This window comes from Phacochoerus africanus, chromosome 15, assembly GCF_016906955.1.
Source record: "Phacochoerus africanus isolate WHEZ1 chromosome 15, ROS_Pafr_v1, whole genome shotgun sequence".
Lineage (NCBI taxonomy): Eukaryota > Metazoa > Chordata > Mammalia > Artiodactyla > Suidae > Phacochoerus > Phacochoerus africanus.
The window spans coordinates 5,780,837-5,802,911 of record NC_062558.1 but is presented as its reverse complement, the minus strand read 5'-3'; the positions used below and the strand labels follow the sequence as shown (position 1 = coordinate 5,802,911).

Here is a 22,075-nt window from a genome sequence, read left to right as displayed (position 1 = left end):
TTTAGTTCTACATTTTTTTTTTTTAATGGCTGCACCTGGGGCATACGGAGGTTCCCAGGCTAGGCGTCAAATCAGAGCTGCGGATGCCAGCCTACACAACAGCCACAGCAACACCAGATCCTAGATGCATCTGCAACCTAGGCCACAGCTCACGGCAGTGCCGGATCCTTAACCCACTGAGCGAGGCCAGGGATTGAACCCGCATCCTCACAGATGCTATGTCAGGTTCATAACCTGCTGAGCCATCATGGGAACTCTTAGTTCTATGTATTTTATAAACCCTACACTACATTATTATTACTTGCTGTGATCAATTTTCCTTTAAAGACTCTAAGAAAAAAATTGAGAAACTTACCAACATATTTACTATTTTCAGTGTTCTTCATTTTTTCCTGTAGGTCCACATTTCTGTCTTGTGTCATTTCCCTTTGGGCTAAACAACCCCCTTTAGCATTTTTTGTGGTGTGGGTCTGCTGGTGATGAATTCTCTTTGCTTTCAATCATCTGAAATGATTTTACCTTCCGTTTTGAAGATGTTTTCACTGGGTATAGTAGAATCTCTGTTGAAGTGTTACATTTTTTAATGTTTATCCTTTTAGCACTTTAAAGATACCCTTGTGCTATTTTCTGTTCTCAGTTGTTTTCTGTTGAGAAGTCAGCCACTATTCTAGTTACTAGTCCCCTGTTTGCAATGTCTCTTTTTCTAGCTGCTTTTGAGTTTTTTTTTTCTTTATCTTTGTTTTTCAACAATTTGATTATGATACACCTCAGTGAGTTTTTCTTTGTATGTGTTTTGTGTGGATTTTTCTGGGCTTCTTAGCTTTTCGGTGTTAAATCCCCCCTCCTCCCTACAGTGGCTGCATGTGGAAATTTCCAGGTCAGGGATCAAACCTGCACCTCAGCAGTGTCCTCCCTGAGCCACAATGCCAGATCCTTAACCTGCTGAACCACCAGGGAACTCCCTTTTATGTTATGCTTCATTTTCATTTGGAAAAAACTTGGCCTGATATTTTTTTCCTGACAAAAAATTTAAATAAAGACAGGATTGATATTTTTGATTTTTCTTTTTTTTCAGGTTCCAGTAAGGCTTAGTGTGGCATTGCTATTGGTTCTGTGTTATTTAAATTTTTGATATTTTACACACCTGGATTTCTTCTGTATTACTTTTGATTTGTTAAACTACTGCATTCTACTTTGATGACTGAGTTTTTTGGGGAAGCCCCCTGAATTTTATACCCAAATCAAGTGCCTCCACTCATCTCATCCTAATCACATCCCTTTCTTTGTCACATAAGAGCTCTTTCCACTATCTGTGCTGTTGGTGGATCTATTTTTATTGACTGTTTTATTTGTTGATTATTTGTCACATTTTCCTACCTTTTTATCTGTTCAGTAATATTTAGTTATCTACTGGACATTGTGGATGATATATTCTAGAGACCCTGAATTTTATTTTCTTACTTTGAAGAGTGTGACATTTTGTTCTACAGAGCAGTTAATCACTGGCAGATCCCCTCAGCTTGTGGAGACTTGATTTTAGGCTCTTATGTGATGACTCTGTTTCAGTGTTTCCCTAAGTTTGGGGCTCAGATACAGTCTCTAATGTGAAGGACTAAGAACCCTTATGAAGTTTCAACAGAAAGGCTTCAGCAGTTTGCCAAAGACCTTTCTTCTGGGTGAGTTTGAACCCAGACTCTGTTTTTTCAACTTGAGGTAGCTGTTGAAATATCTTTCCTCTGCAAAATCATACATTGAAGCCCTCAGCCTCAAGGTGGCAGCATTTAGCGATGGCATTTGGATTTAGATGTGGTTATGAGGTGCAGTACCCACAGATGGGATTAGAGATGATTGGGCTTCCTTTCTCCCCTACGTGACGATGTTGAGAAGGCAGCTGCCAGCAAACCAGGAAGTGAGCACTCACCATGAACTTCATCTGCTAACTTCCCAGCTATCAGAACTGTGAGCAATAAATATCTGTTGTCTGAGCTACCCAGTCTGGGTATTTTTGGTTTCAGCATCCCAAACTAAGATAGTCTTCTTACTTCTTCTAGCCTGCTAATTATTATCACAATTATCTGGATTTCTTACAGCCGCACTCAACACATGGGCAGTTCAGAAGTCAGCTAAGATTTTGAAGGGAAATCTTACACATCTTTTGTGCCTCATCCATTCGTAGCCCACTCTTTTCTGGAATTTCCCTCCACTATTTCTAGCCACTTGAACAACCCTACCCTTTGCAGCCCAATGAGATTGCTGCTTTCTGCTCGAAGTCTGTTTCTGATGTGCCCCTTGGACCCAGGCATGCCTTTGGAAAAGAAATGCCATCATCATCCAGTTTTATTACTGCTGTGACTTGAATTGTGTCCCTCTAAATTCATATGTTGAACTTTTAACCCCCAGTACTTCAGAATGTGACATCATTGGAGTTCCCGTCATGGCTCAGCAGAAACATATCTGACTAATATCCATGAATACGCAGGTTTGATCCCTGGCCTCGCTCGTGGGTCAGGGATCTGGCATTTCCATGAGTTGTGGTGTAGGTCACAAATGCAGCTCGGATCTGGTGTTGTTGTGGCTGTGGCATAGGCAGGCAGCTGTAGCTCTGATTTGACCCCCAGCATGTTGCGGGTACAGCCCTGCAAAGAAAAAAAGAGAAAGAGAATGTGACATTATTTGGAGATAAATTCTCTGCAGAGGTAATCAAGTTGAAATGGGGTCATTAAGGTGGGGCCTGAGAAAAGGGAAGTTTGGACACAGATGCACACATAGGGAGAGCTCCCTGTGAAGGCAGAGGCAGAGATTGGGTTGGTGTTTCTGCATGCCACAGGATGCCAAAGATTTCCAGCAAACCACCATAAGCTAGGAGAGAGAGGCATGGAACAGACTCTCCTTCACAGTCCTTAGAGTATTGAACTTGCTCCACACTTTAATCTTGGACTCCCAGCTTTCAGAACTGTGAGTCAATCCATTTCTGTTGTTTAAGCCTCCCAGGTTCTGGTACTTTGTTGCAAAAGCCTTAGCAAGCTAATATACCCCCTTGCATGAAGTCTTACCCCTCTGTATTCTCTCTGCTTTAGAGTCACTCTGCAGTCCTTCAGATAGTTGTGTTACATTTAATATATTGTCCATTGTCAGTGAACGTAGTAGTTGTCATTAACACGGATGTTCAGTACCAACTACTCCATTATCATCAAAAGCTGGAAGTTCATGACCTAACTCTTTAATTTTCCTTAAATCTGTGCTTGGCAGCCTGCAAGCCAATGCTGTTTACCCAAGAAGAATTAGGACAATGTTTGCAGTCTCCCATGGTCAGGTAGATTGGTTATGGCTGATCTTAAAATCATGTAGGCAAATCCCCCCTTTTCCCTTTCCTGGGAGGGCTGCTAGGACTTCACTTGAGCCATTATTCAAGTACTCATACAGAGGGAAAGCAACTTTCTGTGGAAGTTTGACCCAACCTATGGGTGAGTCTGCAACCCACTTCCATGCAGATGTGTGGGGACTCATGCATATATGCATATACATGTAGGTGCGTGGGAGAGGAGTTGGGGACTCGCCATTTGGGGAAGAACACAAATTGGGCTCTTTGTTTTTCATAACATCTCATTTTTTCTTAGAATAGATGGCTCCCTTTCAGTCAACAGTTGAGCATATCTGGTAACCTGGAGTACGTACCTGCTAAATCTCTTGGAAGCAGCCCGACAAGGACCTTGGAGAGTTAGTCTAAAAGACATTAACCATCAATTCTTCTGGCTTCTCTAAGCTCACTCTCTCGCTAGTAAATTCTGTCACCAGGAAAGCACACACTGTCCTACATTGCTTTCGCCTCCCGTAGAAATGTCTTTTCAGAAAACAGCGATCCAGTGTTGTGCCTTCAGTTTCCGTCCAGTGTTGAGAGAAATAGTGATACGAAGAACACTCTACACATTTTGTGTAATCACTGTGGAGGATATTGTTCATTAGATTGTTCAGTATCTTACATGAAGGCCCAGGAGAATGGCGCCCTTTTTTTCTTTTTAATCACAAAATCCTTTCTTCAAATACAACCTTATATGGAAACTTAATGCCTACGGTAGATCAGCATGGTGGAAATGGAAGCTGGAGGTCCTGGGCTTGCTTTTCTTTCTGTTTTTTTCTTACCTGCCACCTCACATTCCCCTGCAGATCCCTTGTTAAAGGGCTCCGTTTGCATGATGTGGAAATCATGAGTGCTCAAGTACATCCTATGTTCAGAATTTACTGCTAGGACAAAGCTTGTTTCGCCTCAAAAACAATTGTGTTTTTGCGCATGTAACCCGATTTGTAACTCCCCCCTTGCTTTGGATGACAAGAAACTCAGATAAATTAGGTGCTGAAATTTGGTACTTATTCTTGCCCTGGAATAAATACAGTTTGCCCCAATTTTTCAACCAAAGTTGTAGAAGATTGAGTTTATATGTAGCCAGTTCAAAGTTTGTCACCACAGGAGCCCTCTGTTGTATGTATACAAGTTTGTGTGTGTGTATGTGTTTATTTTCATCATTCTTAAACCCTATTCTCATTACCTATCTCCCCTGCACCAACCCCCTCCACCCCGAGACATCTCTACTCTAATGGGTTGAATGTATAACTTTACGTTAGATTTTGTTCCTACAAAAATGAGTATTTAATATAGATGTGTATTTGTGTGTTTCATGTATTATATATGCCTATATATAACAGGATATATAGAATTTTATATTATATACATATGTAATATATATAATACAGAGAAATTTATGTTACATATATAATACATGATGTATATAGAAATTTATTTCATATATTCTTCACCATTCATTATGTTTTTAATATATGTATATTATATACATCTATATGATATATATCGAAGCTTATTTCATATAGTCATGTTTTAAAGACACATCCAATTGCTCTGTTTTATTTTATTTTATTTCATTTTATTTTATTTCATTTCATGTTATTTATTTTATTTTATTTTATTTTATTGTCTTTTTTAGGGTCACACTCACAGCATATGGAAGTTCCCAGGCTAGGGGTCGAATCAGCTATGGCAGCTGGCCTACACCACAGGCCACAGCAATACCAAATCGGAGCTGTGTCTGCGACCTGTACCACAGCTTATGACAACAATGGATCCTTAACCCGCTGAGCGAGGCCAGGTATCGAACCCTCATCCTCATGAATGCTAGTCAACTCATTTCCACTGAGCCACAATGGGAACTCCCAATTGCTCTGTTTAAGTGCAGTCTACTGCTTTCACCTACTACCTAGTATATTTGGTATTCTCTTTCCCAGTGACAGAGACCCAGGTAGCCCGCAACTCCTGCTCACCACAGATAACAACATTGCTGTGAGCATCCTTGTACATATGCCCTTTTATAGCTGTCTAAGAATTGATTTGGGCTATAGACATTGCAGTGGAATTTCTGGGTCATAGCATATGTATCTGTTTAATTTGATTAGGTATTGGTGGAGTGTTCCCTCGAAGAGTCACATCCGTCCACATTGCCACCAGCCTTGCAAAGGGTTACTACTTCTCCAAAGTCTTAACAACTCTTCACATTATTCACGTTTACGTTTTAGTCTATATGTAAAGTATTTTCCATTGTGCTTTTAGTTTGCGTTTGTTTTATTCTTAATTATTTTGGGCAGATCTTCATATGTTTCTTTTGGATCATTTTGGATCTCTCCTCTATCCATGGCCTGTTTCTGTCCTTTGCCCATTTTCTGCTGAGGTTACCATAGCTATTTCTTCCTTGCTGATTTTCATGAGCTCTTTGGATATTCTAGATCAGCATTGTTTAATCTAAATATACTGTGAGCCACACAATCTTCCAGTAGCCACATTAAAAGAATAAAAATAAACCAATGAATTCATTCGTTTATTTATCATTTAATTCTTAGACAGTGAAACCATCGCTCTAAGACTATCTTTTTAGTTTTATGTGTAGCAAATATTTTCTCCCATTTTGATATCTGGCTATTAACTTTTTTTTGGATAAGATACTTTTTTTGGCCTAATATATGGTCATTTTGTGGTAAATCTCTATATGTACTTGAAAAAATAGTTATTCTGTTGGGTGTAAGATTCTCCATAAGTATGTTTTACATGTCTATATCTTAGTAAGTTTATCTGATTATCCTATCAATTTCTGAGCAGAGGAGACATAAAAATCTCTCATCCTAATCATGAATTTGTCAAGTTATCCTTATAATTCTGTTTCCTTTATCTATTCCAGGCTATTTTTTTTATGATCTTCTTGGAAATTGCTCCTTTTATAAATATCGAATCATGTCTCTCTTTGCCTCATTAAATGTTTGATACTTAAAAATACAGTTACATCAGCTTCATTTATTATTTTTTGGTGTATGTTTTTTCCATACCTTTAATTCAAACTTTTGGTATTCTTTTTTTCTCCCTTCCTTTTTTTCTCTCTTTCTCTCTCTCCATTCCTCCCATCCCTTTTTTCCCTCTCTTCCTTCCTTCTTTCCTTCTTTTCTTTATCTTTAATTAACATCATGTAGCTTTTTTTTGTTTGTTTGTTTTTTTAGGGCCACACATGCAGCATATGGAAGTTCCCAGGCTAGGGGTTGAATCAGAGCTGCACCTGCTGGTCTACACCACAGCCACAGCAATGCTAGATGTGAGCCAAGTCTGTAACCTATATCACAGCTATTGGCAACATCAGATCCTTAACCCACTGAGTGAGACCAGGGATCCGGCCCGCATCCTCATGGATACTAGTCAGGTTCTTAACCCACTGAGCCACATGGGAACTCCCAGAACTTTTTAATATTATAGCCGGAAGTCTGTACCTTTCAAACCCCTTTCCCCTGTCATCGTCTCACGCCTCCTGGCAACCACCAGTCTGTTCTTTGTATCTATGAGTTCGATTTGTAAGGTTCCACATATAAGTGAGATCACATAGTATTTGTCTTTGTCAGACTTACTTCACTTGACTCAGTTTTTTTTTAAATGATATCCTTTACTACACAGACTTTGTTAATTTTTACATTTGATTTGTTCTTTTGTCTTAAGTTGTCCTAATCGATATACTAGGAAACATACTTTTTCACTCAGAATATCTCTCTTTCTGTGTTTATATCTCTTAGAGGTGATGTGAAATTGATTGGGCAAAAATTTCCTTAGAGCTGGCTTCTGAAGGGCTTGTGTCTCTTGAAGAATAAAATAAATGGTATCAATTGGGATCTCGTCTTCTGGCAAGATAGAGAGTCAGGGCTCTGACTTACCCTCTTTTGTGAAACAAATGAAATAACACGTACACATACACGTGTGTGTGTGTGTGTGTGTGTGTGTGTGTATGTATATATACAAACGTACGTAATGTGTGTATATGAAACCACAGTTTCAAGTCTTTTGATTTCAGGCAACAAAGGACAGTGAAGCCCGAGAGATGCGAACTAAGAGTACTGTGATTTCTAGGGATTTCCCCAGCTTCCTCCCTGGAGAGAGCTGTCAGGCATCAGCACAGGAGAGGGGAAATCACGAGGAGCTCGGGGTCTCCTTGATTGAGAATGTGAACGAGGAGTTGGAGGAAGTTAAGGAAACTAAGCCAGGGAAACTTGCTGGAGGAAAGAGAGCAGCAGCAGCAGAGAGGAAGAGAGGGAGAGGGTGAGGGAGGGAGGGCGAGAGCGAGCTAGCTCTGAAGGTCTTTAGTAGGTCACGTATGAGCCTTTAGCTGAATCCTGATGAGCGCATGTGATGAGGAAATTATTAAAGGTGGAGATATAATAACCCCAAAGAGCAAAGTGAGCAAATATCGGAGCTCACCCAGGGCCAAGTTCAGTCTTGGTAACATGGTAAAAAAGCACTGTACTCAATTCATTGAGTGTTGGGGAGAGTACTTAGAAGATGCTGGCTTTATTAGTGGGAAAAATTTACAGCCTGACGAAACGTTGGCCTCGTCTTTCTTAACAGAGCTGAAAGGCAAGGCCCAGAAATAGGTATGAAGAAATGTCATGCTACTACTGTATTTCTGCCAGCTTCTCCTTGTCCCTCGAATAGTTTTTATTTCATGAATTTTGATGCTATGTTATTCAAAACAGAGACATTTTATATTATTTTATCTGCATTGTGGATTTTGCCCTTTATAAATAAATATGATCCTCTTTATCTTGTTTATTGCATATTGCTTAGAGTTCTGCTTTAGTATTAATCTTATGACCTCTGCTTGCTTTTATTTGCATTCACATGATATGTCTTTGTTCTTCTTTTTATTTTTAACCTTTTTGTGTCATTTTAAATGTATGTTTTGGAGATAATTTATAATTGGATTCTTTTAAAAGTACAATCTGAGTGTCGGTTTGATTTCAATTGGTGAGTTTATCCTATTGTTATTTAATATTGTCACGGATAAGTTCTACTTTTGTCATTTTGTTTTTATTGGCCAATTTTACACTTAAATATAATCCTTTGTTCATTGATATAGCCCTCCTTTTCTTTTCTGGTGAATACTTTCAATTAAAAGAACGTAATTTTCTCCTAACATTCTTTAATTATCAATGTCAATCAAGTATCAGTTACTTAATATATCTAAATATATAATATTATCAATATTGCCTAATATTAGCTAATACCTTCTTATATGCTGCTTTGAAATTAACATGTTTTACTTGCTACCATCAATCATTCTCTTACCTGGAGTTCGTATCAATTTATTCTGTAATGTTTGGATGAATTATTGCATCATCCTATACTATGTATCTTTTGATAATTATTTTTGACATTTCCTTTTGTTTTATAGCTATGTTGAAAGCAGGTATTTTCATTTGAATCTTAGTGTTAATGATATCAATATTTTCCACTCCTTTTATAGTATGCCTTCTTCATTGTTGAGTTCTTTCTTTTTTCTTTATTTTTTTTACAGCCACACCCACAACATATGGAAGTTACTGGGTTAGGGGTCAAAATGGAGCTGCAGCTGCCAGCCTATGCCACAGCCACAGCAGTGCCAGATCTGAGCTGTGTCTGTGACCTACACCACAGCTCATGGCAATGCAGGATCCTTAACCCACTGAGCAGGGCCAGGGATTGAACTGGTGTCCTCAGGGATACTACTCGTGTTCATTACCACTGAGCCACAAGGGGAACTCAAAGTTCTTTAATTTTTTTTCATTTTTTTATCAGCTGTTTTGTCTTTATATGGTTTTAATTTCCTTCAAAAAGATTTTTGAGTGGTATAATTTTTGTATTCTTGTATATTTAAGAATATTTTCTGTTGCCATCATGTCTGAGTAACAATTTAACTAGCATAGAATTCTCAGGCATAACTCTTTTCTCTCAAAACTCTGTCACTATTATTCCATTGCCTTTGACATTTAAATTTAAGAGATAAATTCTGAGGTCAGTTTGCTGTCTTTTTTTAGGAGAACTATTTTATTTTTATTGACTAGATTTTTTTATATGTCTAAATGTTTTTTCTTGAAATTAAACATTTTTTTACTAAAGTGTTTCTCTCTTTAAAATTTTTTTTTTTACTTCATTGTAAGTGACTTCTTTTAGTCTGGCAAATTCAGTTGTTTTTCACATGAGGAACATTTTCTTCAATGGTGTCTTTGCTTATTGCTTTTTAAATTTATTTTCTGATTCCCTTCAGAAACACCCATCATGTTTATTTCCATTCATGTCTTCTGTATCCATAATGTGTTCTTTCTTTGTATTTGTTCCTTTGGATTTTTCCATTTATTGGAAAAGCCTTCTGAGATGCAGATTTCATAGCACTGTTCTTGTTTTAGCAGAATCAGGACTGTTCTTTATTGCTTTCTGTCTTTGCTTAATTCTGATACTGTATTTGAAAATTTCTTGCAATTTCTTTTCTGTTTCACAATTTTATGTAGGGTATAAATGTCTCTCTCTCTGTATAAGTTACTTAAGTTAGGAATTATGGCAGTAAAACGAGAACTCACAACTGACCCACTCATCAAGTTTAAGAACTGGAATATTTACCATTGCGTTAAAAGCATCCCTCTGCTTGCCTCACCCCTGTAGGTAACCTCCATCATTAACTTGTATTTGTTATTCCTTTATTTTTTGAGAAATCATTTACCACAAGTGGGTATCTTAAAAAAAACACAGTATTTTAATGGCTTTGTAAAGTAGTATTGTGCAGTGTGATTTACTTTTTTTTCCCATTAAAGTTGTTTATTTTCTTATTGTTGCATTTTAAGGATTCTTTGTACAGTTTAGATAACAGTCTTTAAACAGATATGCTTGTGCTTTTTGCAAGTATTTTCTCCCAGTTTGTGGCTTGTCTGCTCATTCTCTTGGTATTGGTAATTTTGTTGTTGTTTTTGTTGTTATTTATTTATTTATTTTGCAAAGCAGAAGTTGTTCATTTTAATCAAGTTCTTACTTTCATGGATCATGCCTTTGGTGTTGTATCTAAAAGGGCATTGCCATATCCAAGGTCTTCTCATTTTTCTCCCATGTTGTCTTCTAAGAGTTTTATAGTTTTGCATTTTACATTTAAGGCTATGATCTATTTTTGAGTTAATTTTTGTGAACAATGTAAGCTCTGTATCTAGATTTTTTTTTTCATGGGCAACTAGTTAATTCTAGCAACATCTCTGTTGTTTCTCTATCATGTTGCCTTTGCTCCTTTGTCAAAATCGGTTGACTGTATTTGTTTGGGTCTATTTTTGGTCTCTCTCTCTCTCTCTTTTTTTTTTTTTGCATTGATCTATTTGTCTATTCTTTCACCAAACCATACTTTTTTTTTTTTTAAAGCATCTTATTCTCTCTTTCTTTTTAAATTTTCCCACTGTACAGCAAGGGGGTCAGGTTATGCTTACATGTATACATTACAATTACATTTTTCCCCCAGCCTTTCTTCTGTTGCAACATGAGTATCTAGACAAAGTTCTCAATGCTATTCAGCAGGATCTCCTTGTAAATCTATTCTAAGTTGTGTCTGATAAGCCCAAGCTCCGGATCCCTCCCACTTCCTCCCCCTCCCATCAGGCAGCCACAAGTCTATTCTCCAAGTCCATGATTTTCTTTTCTAAGGAGATGTTCATTTGTGCTGGATATTAGATTCCAGTTATGTGATATCATATGGTATTTGTCTTTGTCTTTCTGGCTCATTTCACTCAGTAGGAGAGTCTCTAGTTCCCTCCATGTTGCTGCAAATGGCATTATGTCATTCTTTTTTATGGCTGAGTAGTATTCCATTGTGTGTATATATATATATATATATATATATATATATATATATATATATACCACATCTTCCGAATCCAATCATCTGTCAATGGACATTTGGGTTGTTTCCTTGCCCTGGCTATTGTGAATAGTGCTGCAATGAACATGCGGGTGCATGTGTCTCTTTTAAGTAGAGTTTTGTCCGGGTGTATGCCCAAGAGTGGGACAGCGGGGTCATGTGGAAGTTCTATGTATAGATTTCTAAGGTATCTTCAAACTGTTCTCCGTAGCGGCTGTACCAGTTTACATTCCCACCAGCAGTGCAGGAGGGTTCCCTTTTCTCCACGCCCCCTCCAGCACTTGTTATTTGTGGACTTCTTAATGATGGCCACTCTGACTGGTGTGAGGTGGTATCTCGTGGTAGTTTTGCTTTGCATTTCTCTTATAGTCAGCGATGTTGAGCCTTTTTTCATGTGTTTGCTGGCCATCTGTATATCTTCCTTGGAGAAGAGTCTTTTGCCCATTTTTCCATTGGTTGATTGGCTTTTTTGCTGTTGAGTTGTAGAAGTTGCTTATATATTCTGGAGATTAAGCCCTTGTCTGTTGCATCGTTTGGGACTGATTTCTCCCATTCTGTAAGTTGTCTTTTTGTTTTCTTTTGGGTTTCCTTTGCTGTGCAAAAGCTTTTCAGTTGGATGAGGTCCCATGGGTTTATTTTTGTTCTCATTTCTATTGCTTTGGGAGACTGACCTGAGAAAACATTCATGATGTTGATGTCAGAGAGTGTTTTGCCTGTGTTCTCTTCTAGGAGTTTGATGGTGTCTTGCCTTCTATTGAAGTCTTTCAGCCACTTTGAGTTTGTTTTGGTGCAGGGTGTGAGGGTGTGTTCTAACTTCATGGCTTTGCATGCAGCTGTCCAGGTTTCCCAGCAATGCTTGCTGAATGGACTTTCTTTTTCCCATTTGATGTTCTTGCCTCCCGTGTCAAAGATTAATTGACCATAGGTGGCAGGGTTTATTTCTGGGTTCTCTATTCTGTTCCATTGGTCTGTCTGTCTGTTTTGATACCAGTACCACACTGTTTTGATGACTGTGGCTTTGTAGTATTTCTTGAAGTCTGGGAGAGTGATGCCTCCTGCTTGGTTTTTGTTTCTCAGGATTGCTTTGGCGATTCTGGGCCTTTTGTGGTTCCATATAAATGTTTGGATGGTTTGTTCTAGTTCTGTGAAAAATGTCCTGGGTCATTTGATAGGGATTGCATTGAATCTGTAGCTTGCTTTGGGTAGTATGGCCACTTTTACAATATTACATCTTCTTTGATTTCTTTGATTAAAGTTTTATAGTTCCAGCATATAAGTCCTTTAGCCCCTTGGTCAGGTGTATTCCAAGGTATTTGATCTTTGGAGGTGCAGTTTTAAAAGGTATTGTATTTTCGTATTCCTCTTCTAATATGTCATTGCTGGTATGCCGAAATGCGACTGACTTCTGAATGTTAATCTTACATCCTGCTACTTTGCTGAATTTATTAATCAGTTCAAGTAGTTTTTGGGTGGAGTCCTTAGGGTTTTCTATGTATAGTATCAGGTCGTCTGCATGCAGGACAGTCTTCTCTCTTCTCTTCCTATATGGATGCCTTTGATTTCTTTTTGTTTGTCTAATTGCTGTGGCTAGGACTTCCAAAACTATGTTGAAGAGCAGTGGTGAGAGTGGGCATCTCTGTCTTGTTCCAGATTTGAGTGAGAAGGCTTTTGGTTTTTCTCCATTGAGTATTATATTTGCTGTGGCTGTGTCATAAGTGGCTTTGATTATGTTCAGGAATGTTCCCTCTATACCCACTTTGGCGAGGGTCTTGATCATGAATGGATGTTGGACTTTGTCAGATGCTTTTTCTGCATCTATTGAGGCGATCATATGATTTTTGACTTTTCTTCTGTGAACGTGGTGTATGACGTTTGACCGATTTGCATATGTGAACCATCCTTGTGAACCTGGGATGAAGTCTACGTGGTCATGGTGTATGATTCTTTTGATGTGTTGTTGGATTCGGTTGGCTAAGCTTTTGTTGAGAATTTTTGCCTCTATATTCATCAAAGATATTGGCTGATAGTTTTCTCTTTTGGTGTTATCTTTGTCTGGTTTTGGAATGAGGGTGATGGTGGCATCACAGAATGTCTTTGGGAGTATTCCTCCTCCGTCGACCTTTCGAAAGAGTTTGAGGAGGATGGGCACCAGTTCCACTTTATATGTTTGATAGAATTCGCCTGTGAAGCCGTCTGGTCCTGGGCTTTTATTTGTAGGGAGTGTTTTTATGACCTCTTCAATTTCATTTCCAGTGATCGGTCTGTTCAGTTGGTCTGTTTCTTCTTGATTCAGTTTTGGCAGGCTGTAAGATTCTAGGGAACTGTCCATTTCTTCCAGATTGTCAAACTTGTTGGCATATAGTTGTTCATGGTATTCTCTTATGGTTTTTTGTATTTCTGCAATATCCGTTGCGATTTCTCCTTTTTCATTTATAATTTTGTTTATTTGAGTTCTTTCTCTCCTCTTCTTATTGAGTCTGGCCAGGGGTTTGTCAATTTTGCTTACCTTTTCAAAGAACCAGCTCTTGGTTTTATTAATTTTCTCTATTGTTTTTTGAGTCTCTATTTTGTTGATTTCTTCTTTGATCTTTACAATTTCCTTCCTTCTGCTGACTTTGGGTCTTTTTTGTTCTTCTTTTTCTAATTCGTTTAGGTGGAGGGTTAAGTTGTCAATTGGGACCTTTCTTCTTCTTTGAGAAAAGCCTGTATCGCTATAAATTTCCCTCTGAGCACTGCTTTCGCAGCATCCCCTAGATTTTGAGAGGTTGCGTCTTCATTGTCGTTTGTTTCAAGGTATTTTTTTAATGTCCTTCTTGATTTCCTCATTGGCCCATTGGTTTTTTAGCAGCATGTTGTTTAGTCTCCATGGAGTAGGTTTTTTTCTCATTTCTTTTCCCGTGGTTGATTTCTAGTTTCATGGCATTGTGGTCAGAGAAGATACTTGAGATAATTTCTATGCTCCTAAATTTGCTGAGGTTAGCTTTGTGTCCCAATATGTGGTCGATTCTTGAGAATGTTCCATGTGTGCTTGAGAAGAATGTGTATGCTGATGTTTTTGGATGTAGAGTCCTGAAGATATCAGTTAAGTCTAACTTTTCTATTGTTTCCTTTGGGATCTCTGCTGCTTTATTGGTTTTCTGTCTAGAGGATCTGTCCCTTGGTGTGAGTGGGGGTGCTAAAGTCTCCTCCTATGATTGTGTCCCCATCAATTTCTCCCTTTATGTCTGTTAGTATTTGTTGTATGTCTCTGGGTGCTCCTGTATTTGGGGCATATATGCTGACGATAGTAACATCCTCTCCTTGGATGGATCCCTTAATCATTAAATAGTGTCCTTCTTTGTCTCTCTTTATGTCTTTTGTTTTAAAGTCTATTTTGTCTGGTATGAGTATTGCAACTCCTCCTTTCCTGTCATGTCTATTGGCATGAAATATTTTTCCCACCCCTTCACTTTCAATCTATATGTATCCTTTGTCCTAAGGGGAGTTGCTTGTGGGCAGCATATTGAAGGTTTCTGCCTTTTTAGCCGCTCAGCCACTCTGTGTCTTTTGATCAGGGCATTCAGTCCATTGACATTTAAGGTGATCGTTGATAGATGAGTATTTATTGCCATTTTAAACCTCGTGTTCCAGTTGATTCTATGGTTCTCCATTCTTCCTCCCTTTTGTTGGTTGGATAGTCTCCGGTTATTTTCTGCTTGAGTGGTTTGTTTTTTTTTCTTTCATTTTTGGCAAATGCAGTGTTTGGTTTTGGCTTGTGGTTGCGCTGTTCTTTAAGTATACTAACCCCTTCCTATAATTGTGTATTAGCCTGATGGTCCTGTAGGTTCAAACACTTCATTACTATACTAAAATTAGAGGAGAAACAAACAAACAAAAAAGGGTCTATTTATTTCCTTACCTCCCTTGCCCACTTTTTATGATTTTGATGACTCTTTTTTTTCTTTTTAATTGTATTTTGTTTGAAACATGTTCATGATTAAATCTGTATGCTGGCTTATTTGAGTGACTGCTCTCTGATTGTGGTTTCCTCAATCCTAGTTCTTCCTCTTTTTTTTTCTTTTTCCTCCCTTTCTTTCCTTCCTTTCTTTTTGGTTTAGAGAAGCCCTTTCGATGTTTCTTTTAGCCTGGGTTTGGTATGGCTGTATTCTTTTAGCTTTTGTTTGTTGGGAAAAAAAATTTGTATTTCCTCTTCTATTTTAAATGATATTCTTGCTGGATAGAGTATTCTAGGTTGCATATTTTTTCCTTTTAGCACTTTACATATCTCTTGCCATTCCCTCCTGGCCTGTAGAGTTGCTGTAGAGAAATCAGCTGATAACCTTATGGGGGTTCCCTTATAGGTAACATTCTGCTTTTCTCTTGCTGCCTTTAGGATCCTCTCTTTATCACTAACTTTTGCCATTTCTATTATAATGTGTCTCGGTGTGGGTCTATTTGGGTTCAACGTGTTTGGGGCCCTCTGTGCTTCCTGTATCTTGCACTCAATATCCTTTAGATTTGGCAAGGTTCCAGTGATAATTTCTTCAAATATAGTTTCCATGCCCTTATCTTTTTCTACTCCTTCTGGAACTCCTATTATGTGTAGATTGGCCCGCTTTATAGTATCCCATAGGTCTCTGATATTGCTGTCCTGTTTTTTCATTTGGTTTTCTGTCTGCTGACCGGATTGGGTGATTTCCATTATTCTATCTTCCACATCACTGATTTGTTCTTCTGCATTATTCATTCTGGTCTCTACTGCCCTTAGTTCAGTCTGTATCTCTGCAAATGAATTTTCTAGTTTTTCTCGGCTCCTCCTTATATTTTCTAGTTCCTTTCTGATGGTGTCTGCATTCCTGTTCATAGCTTCTCTTAATTCCTTCAGGGTTTTCACTGTTTCTCTTTTGAAGTCCAGGTCTGTCAGACTGCAGAGATCTGTTTCATTGTTGACTGCTTCAGGTGAGTTTTCCTGTTGGTTTAAGTGGGGGTGGTTTCTCAGCTTCTTCATCTTGCTTGTTGTTTTCTTTTTCCTGGTGGATTTGTACTCTCCGTGGCCAGGCAGTGCTTGCCTTGGCACTGTCGTGGAATGTTTCCTGAGGGCTGGTGTGGTTGGTCAGTCTTCTCTGAGGCAGCGTGGCTTTTCCAGAGGCTGGGCGGTGCTGACAGGGTCTCTCTGAAGCAACGGAGGACTTCCCGAGGGCAGACAGGACTGGGAGGTCCGCACTGCGACGGAAGCAGATTTCCCTCGGCCTGGCAGAGCTTGCTCTGGTGTTTTTGGGCTGTGGGGCTCTTGCAGGGGGCTGGCGGTGCTGGGCAGCTCTTCCGCGGGAGCGCAGCACCCCCTGAGGGCTGGAGCGGCCAGCTGGGCCGCTGAGAACCCAAGAGGCTCTTCCCCAGGGCAGCCCGACTTGGAAGGACTGCCTGAGAATGTAGGCAGATTTTTCATGGCCCGGCCGAGTTTGTTCTATCTTTTCTAGGCTGCAGGACTTTTCCAAGGGGCTGTTGGTGTTTGGTGTTGCCCCGCGGGGGTGTAGCCCCTCCAGAGGGCAAGCAGACCAGGGCAGGGAAAGCCCCTGTGGTGGTAGGCTTCTGGCAATTGTTGAGGCCAGCCCTCCGGGATGGCAGGCAGCCCCAGGTCCGGCATGTGCGTGAGGGGGAGGGGAGGGGGGATGCAGTGGGAAGCACAGCTTTCTGATGGCTGGCAGGCCAGAGAGCTCGCCGTGGCATGGGGAGTATTCTATGGGGGCCCACCCCTTCTTCTCGCCCCTCCCCAACACTGGCGCCTTGTCCCTTCTGCAGATCCAGCTCTTCTCCCAGGTCCCCTCTGATGTGGCTTTCCACTTCCCAGCCCTTAGTGTATTGCTCCCTCCCCCGCAATGCTCTGCTTCCTAGTCTCCCAGGCAGTTTCTGCCCCATCAAACATGACAGACTGGTTCCTAGACCCCCCGCAGGCAGTCTCCGCACTGCCCACCCCAGCCCGTTCCTGGGGACTAACCTCCAGAGCCCAGGTCTCGGTGCCCAGCCCCCACCCAAGCATCTCAGTTTTGGGTGTCTGTCCAGTAGTTCAGATGATGTGTTCAGTTCTCGCTCTGCTTTTCAGAACTCTGACTTACTGCTGCACTCTTCTCTGCATCTGGAGAGTCCTCCGATTCGGTTGATCTGTCCACTGAGTAGGTGACTTTCTAGGGTGTGGGATCCCTTTCTCTTCCACAGTTCCCTTTCAGGAGTGCCCGGCCAGTTTGGATTCCCCTTCTCTCACTCTCCTCTTTTCTCTTGTTCAACCCAGTTATGTCACGAGATTCTTGCCGTTATTGGAGTTAAGGTTCTTCTGTGAGCGATGGATTGCTGTTCTGTGCGAGTCGTTTAACTTGTAGAAGTGGTTTTTTGGTTGGGTTTGTGGGAGAGGGCGAGCGTGTCGCACTAGTCCTCCGCCCTCTTGCCACCGTCCTCTGGTGAGCATTTTCAAGCCATCGCAATCGTGTGATTCCTCAGCTCTGTGAATCAGGATGTTCTGGACAGGGTGCAACCACATCCAAGAATGAATGCGACCCTGCGCTTGGTGCAAGGGCAGCTACTGCCCACAAGTGCACAACCTCCCCACCCGAGCCGTCAATTCAGCTGACTTTGGACGGTCCTCCAACGGTTTCCTGGCTCGCGGAGTTCCCGTCGTGGCTCAGCGGTTCTCGCACCTGACGTGTATCCCTGAGGAAGCGGGTTCGATCCCTGGCCTCACTCCGAGGGGAAAGGATCCGGCGTGGCCGTGATCTGTGGTGTGGGTCCCAGACACGGCTTGGATCCCCTGTTGCTCTGGCTGTGCTGGAGGCCGGCAGCTCTGGCCCCGATCCACCCCCTAGCCTGGGAACCTCCATATGCGATGGGGGAAGCCCTCAAAAGACAGAAGACAAAGGACAAAAGACACACACACACAAAAATCACTTCTGTCTTCTCAATGATTGATTGAGAATAATTAGCTTTATTTATTAATTTGTGCTTTTTATTACTTCCCTATCAATAACTACTTCCTTTTTTTAAATTTTTATTTTGTTTCAACGTTCTAAAAACTCTAGGCTCAAAACACAAAGTGAACTATACCATACATGACATGAATCAGAAAGAGAAATTGGACACATCTCCAAAGAGCAATCAGGAGAGGGGAAGGAGAGTGCATGTCAGGAGGGGGAGCAAGGGGATGGGGTTTGGGGGAAGCTGATGGGGAGGGCACTGGCAGGGGCGGAGGGGACCTTGGGGAAGGTGGTTTTGGAAATGGGCCGAGGGTTCTTGAAAGAGCCAGGCCAGGACCTGGTGGAGGGGGTGCGGGAGCAGTCAGGGCAGGCACTCCCAGAAGGGCTGCTGAATGCGCCTCGGGCCCTTTGTCCCCAGCAGAGGCCGGGGCAACGTTGCCATCTAGCACAGGGAAAGGCACATCAGTGTCCGGGAATTCGGCCAGAGCAGCGCCAAGTGCCCCCTGCAGGGCTGGTGAGTGTTCGAGTGGACGGGAGACTTCTGGAGGACCAGCAGGATTTTCATCCTGCCCAGCTCGTGAGTCCTCGTGAGAGCCTCGTCCTCCTGGAGGAGGAGCAGGATTTTCAACCTGCCCGCCACGTGAGTCCTCCTGAGAGCCTCGTCCTCCGGGAGGAGGAGCAGGATTTGCATCCTGCACGGCTGCTGAGTCCTCAGGAGAGCCTTGTCCTCCAGGAGGCGGAGCAGGATGTTCATCCTGCCCGGCTGGGGAGTCCTCATGAGAGCCTCGTCCTCCAGTAGGAGCACCAGGATGTTCATCCTGCCTGGCTGGGGAGTCCTCATGAGAGCCTCGTCCTCCTGGAGGAGGAGCAGGATATTCATCCTGCTGGGCTGGTGTGTCTGCAGGAGAGCGTCGTCCTCCTGTTGGAGGAGCCGGATTTTCCTCCTGCCCGGCTGGAGAGTTCTCCTGAGAGCCTCGTCCTCCTGTAGGAGGAGCAGGATGTTCAACCTGCCCGGCTGGTGAGACATCCTGAGAGCCTCGTCCTCCAGGAGGAGGAACAGGATTTTCATCCTTCCCGGCTCGTAAGTCCTCCTGAGAACCTGGTCCTCCAGGAGGAGGAGCAGGTTTTTCATCCGGCTCAGCTAGTGAGTCTTCCTGAGAGCCTTGTCCTCCAGGAGGAGGAGCAGGTTTTTCATCCTGCACGGCTCCTGAGTCGTCATGAGAGCCTCGTAATCCAGGAGGAGGAGCAGGATTTTCATCCTGCCGGACGGGTGGGTCCACCTGAGATCCTTGTCCTCCAGGAGGAGGAGCAGGATTTTCATCGGGTCCGTCTGGTGAGTCCTCATGAGAGCCTCGTCCTCCTGTAGGAGGAGCTGGATTTTCATCCTGCCCGGCTCCTGAGTCCTCATGAGAGCCTTGTCCTCCTGCAGGAGGAGCAGAATGTTCATCCTGCCTGGCTGGTGAGACATCATGAGAGCCTTGTCCTCCAGGAGGATTAACCAGATTTTCATCCTTCCCGGCTGATGAGTCCTTCTGAGAGCCTCGTCCTCCAGGAGGAGGAACAGGATTTTCATTCTGCCTGGCTGGTGAGTCCACCTGAGAGCCTTGTCCTCCAGGAGGAGGAGCAGGATTTGCATCCCGCCCAGCTAGTGAGTGCTCATGAGAGGCTCGTCCTCCGGGAGGAGGAGCAGGATTTTCATTCTGCCTGGCTGGTGAGTCCACCTGAGAGCCTTGTCCTCCAGGAGGAGGAGCAGCATTTTCATCCCACCCACCTAGTGCGTCCTCCTGAGGGCCTCGTCCTCCTGGAGGAGGAGCAGGATTTTCATCCGGCCCGGGAGGTGAGACCTCATGAGGCTCTGGTCTTCCTTCAGGAGGAGCAGCAGGTTGATCCTGCCCATGAGTTGAGTCTTCCTGGGGGCCTGGTCCTGCTGCAGGAGGCGCCTTGGTTCCACCCTGCCCGGGTGGGGACTCCTCAAGAGGAGCTGGGCCTCTTGGGAGAGGAGCAGAGGGTTCATCCTCCCCGGGGGGCGAGTCCCCACGAGGACGTGAGTGTCCCTCTGAAAGAGCTACAGGTCCTCCCTGCCCGGGTGCTGAGTCCTCCTGTGGTCTTGGACCTCCTCTGGGGGCTGCTCCAGGGTCTTTCCGCTCGGCTGGCGTCTTGGCCTCTGGCTCCGGGTCTCCTGCTGGAGGTGTGAGAGAGGAAGAGGTTTGGTGCCTGCCCGCCTTGCCATGTGCTCTTCCAAGGAGAGCAGTCCTCCCAGAGCCTTCCCGACCGGTCCCGGCCAGCCCCTTCTGGCTCTGCTGTCCTCCAGGCGGGGCGCGTGCCTTTGTCTTGGCTCCTGGCCCAACAGCATCCTCTGGGGACTCCCCGCTGTGCGGCCCCCACCTCAGCTCCCCCCACCGCGCCCAGAGCCCCGGCCCCCTCTTCTCACCTTCAGGCTGGGCCTCAGGGGGGGCCAGGCCTTCCAGGGTTGTCAGGCTCGTGTGGACGGTGTCTTCATGGCCACAGCTGGCGCTCCTGCGCTCCCCACCAGCCCGGCAGAGGACCCCGGGGAGCAGTCTGTGTGGAGGTTCCTCGGGTGGCCTTCTGCCTTCCTCACCCCGTTCCTGGCGGGTCTCAGGTGGGGGACTCTGCAATGACAGTGAGCATCAGAGGGCCCGGCCCCGAGGCGTCAGAGCCCTGTGGGGCTGTTAGCTTCTCGCTGCTTCTTCTGCCCCCTTGCCCTTCAGCTCCCAGAACAGGGGAGGCCTTGCCTGCTCAGACACCACAGCCCCGCCACACACCAGTGGCTCCCCCCTGACCCGGGAGGAACGAGAGCCCCCTGGAGGGCTGGGGGTACCGCTGGCACGCAGGGCTCGGCCCTGACTCCACACCTACCCCCCTCAGCCCCCTGCTTCTCCCCAGCCAGCTGTGTCCTGGGGTGTGGACAGGCCCTGCCCAGCAGGCCTCCAAGCCCGCGTCAGCCGGCTCTTGCTTGAGGCGGGCCCACCCCTCACCACGCGCCTCTGCACAAAGTCATCCAGGGAGGGGACTTGGGGCTCCCGTGTGGGATCCGAGAGGTCCCTGCCCTTGGCTGGAGCTCCCTCTCCCGGTGTTACCTCTGGGTCCCTGCGGGCAACGGCCCATAGGCGTCCGCCTCGCGTTCTCATCCAGGTTCTGCAGGCTTGGCAGAGGCCATCTCTGCCGCGACGACGCCTGCGGCCTCGGCCTCGGCCTCGGGAGAGCGGGATGCAGCAGAGCCAGTCCATCCCTCCTCCGTCCTCTCCTGGACTGGACCAGTAGGTGCCCGGCTCCCCAGGTTCCAAGTTCCGTTGGCCTCTGTCGCCAGGGAAGTGAGGTCACTTCCTGGGGTCCCCCCAACTGGCCTTCCTCCTTCCCCATGTCTCCCCCAGGGTCCCTCTGGGCTGCTCCAGCTCCCCTCCCCCCACCAACCCCATGGTCTCGTGCTGTGAACAACGGTCTTGGGCATTTGACAGGGATGGCGGTGACTCTGTGGACTGCCTCGGGGAGCATGGTCCTTGGGCTACTATAGGCTCTTGCAATGCAAGGGCAAGGTGTGTCTTGCCATCTGTTTGCGTCCTCTTGGATTGCTTGCATCAGCGTCTTGGAGGGTTCCCAGGACGTCCTTGCGTCTCTCCAGGGAGGTCTCTTCCTCAGTCGTCTCTTCTTTGGGAGGTGACGGCAAATGGGATCGTTTCCCCGATGTCTCTCTCCGAGCTCTCGTTCCCAGGGTAGAGAAAGGCAGTCGATTTCTGTGCCTTCATGGTGCCTCCTGCGACTTGGCCCCATTCACTGAGGCGCTCTACCCGTTTTCTGGGAGCGTCTTGAGGGGTCTGCGGGGATAGGATCACGTCATGTGCATTGAGGGGTCGCTTGACTTCTTCCTTTCCGATG

The 22,075-nt window shown here is 44.1% G+C and overlaps 1 protein-coding gene across 1 annotated transcript; it reads right to left on the bottom strand.

Annotated features, from left to right (window-relative positions):
* Positions 1-19,322: 19,322 nt before the first annotated feature.
* LOC125116257 (basic salivary proline-rich protein 1-like) lies at positions 19,323-21,554 on the bottom strand. Its single transcript, XM_047761296.1, has 4 exons — positions 21,280-21,554; positions 20,613-20,811; positions 19,949-20,363; positions 19,323-19,440 (listed from the first exon to the last, which is right to left on the bottom strand). The coding sequence occupies exons 1-4, from the start codon at positions 21,427-21,429 to the stop codon at positions 19,323-19,325; spliced, it is 882 nt and encodes a 293-aa protein (XP_047617252.1). The 5' UTR covers positions 21,430-21,554.
* Positions 21,555-22,075: the final 521 nt, after the last annotated feature.

Coding starts and splice junctions, on each gene's coding strand:
- LOC125116257 (XM_047761296.1), bottom strand. CDS start 21,429: ATGGACTGGCTCTGCTGCATCCCGCTCTCCCGAGGCCGAGGCCGAGGC. Junction 20,364..20,612: donor CCCTGAGGCCCAGCCTGAAG/GTGAGAAGAGGG, acceptor TCACACCTCCAG/CAGGAGACCCGGAGCCAGAG. Junction 19,441..19,948: donor CAGGAGGACGCACTAGGTGG/GTGGGATGAAAA, acceptor CCCGTCCGGCAG/GATGAAAATCCTGCTCCTCC.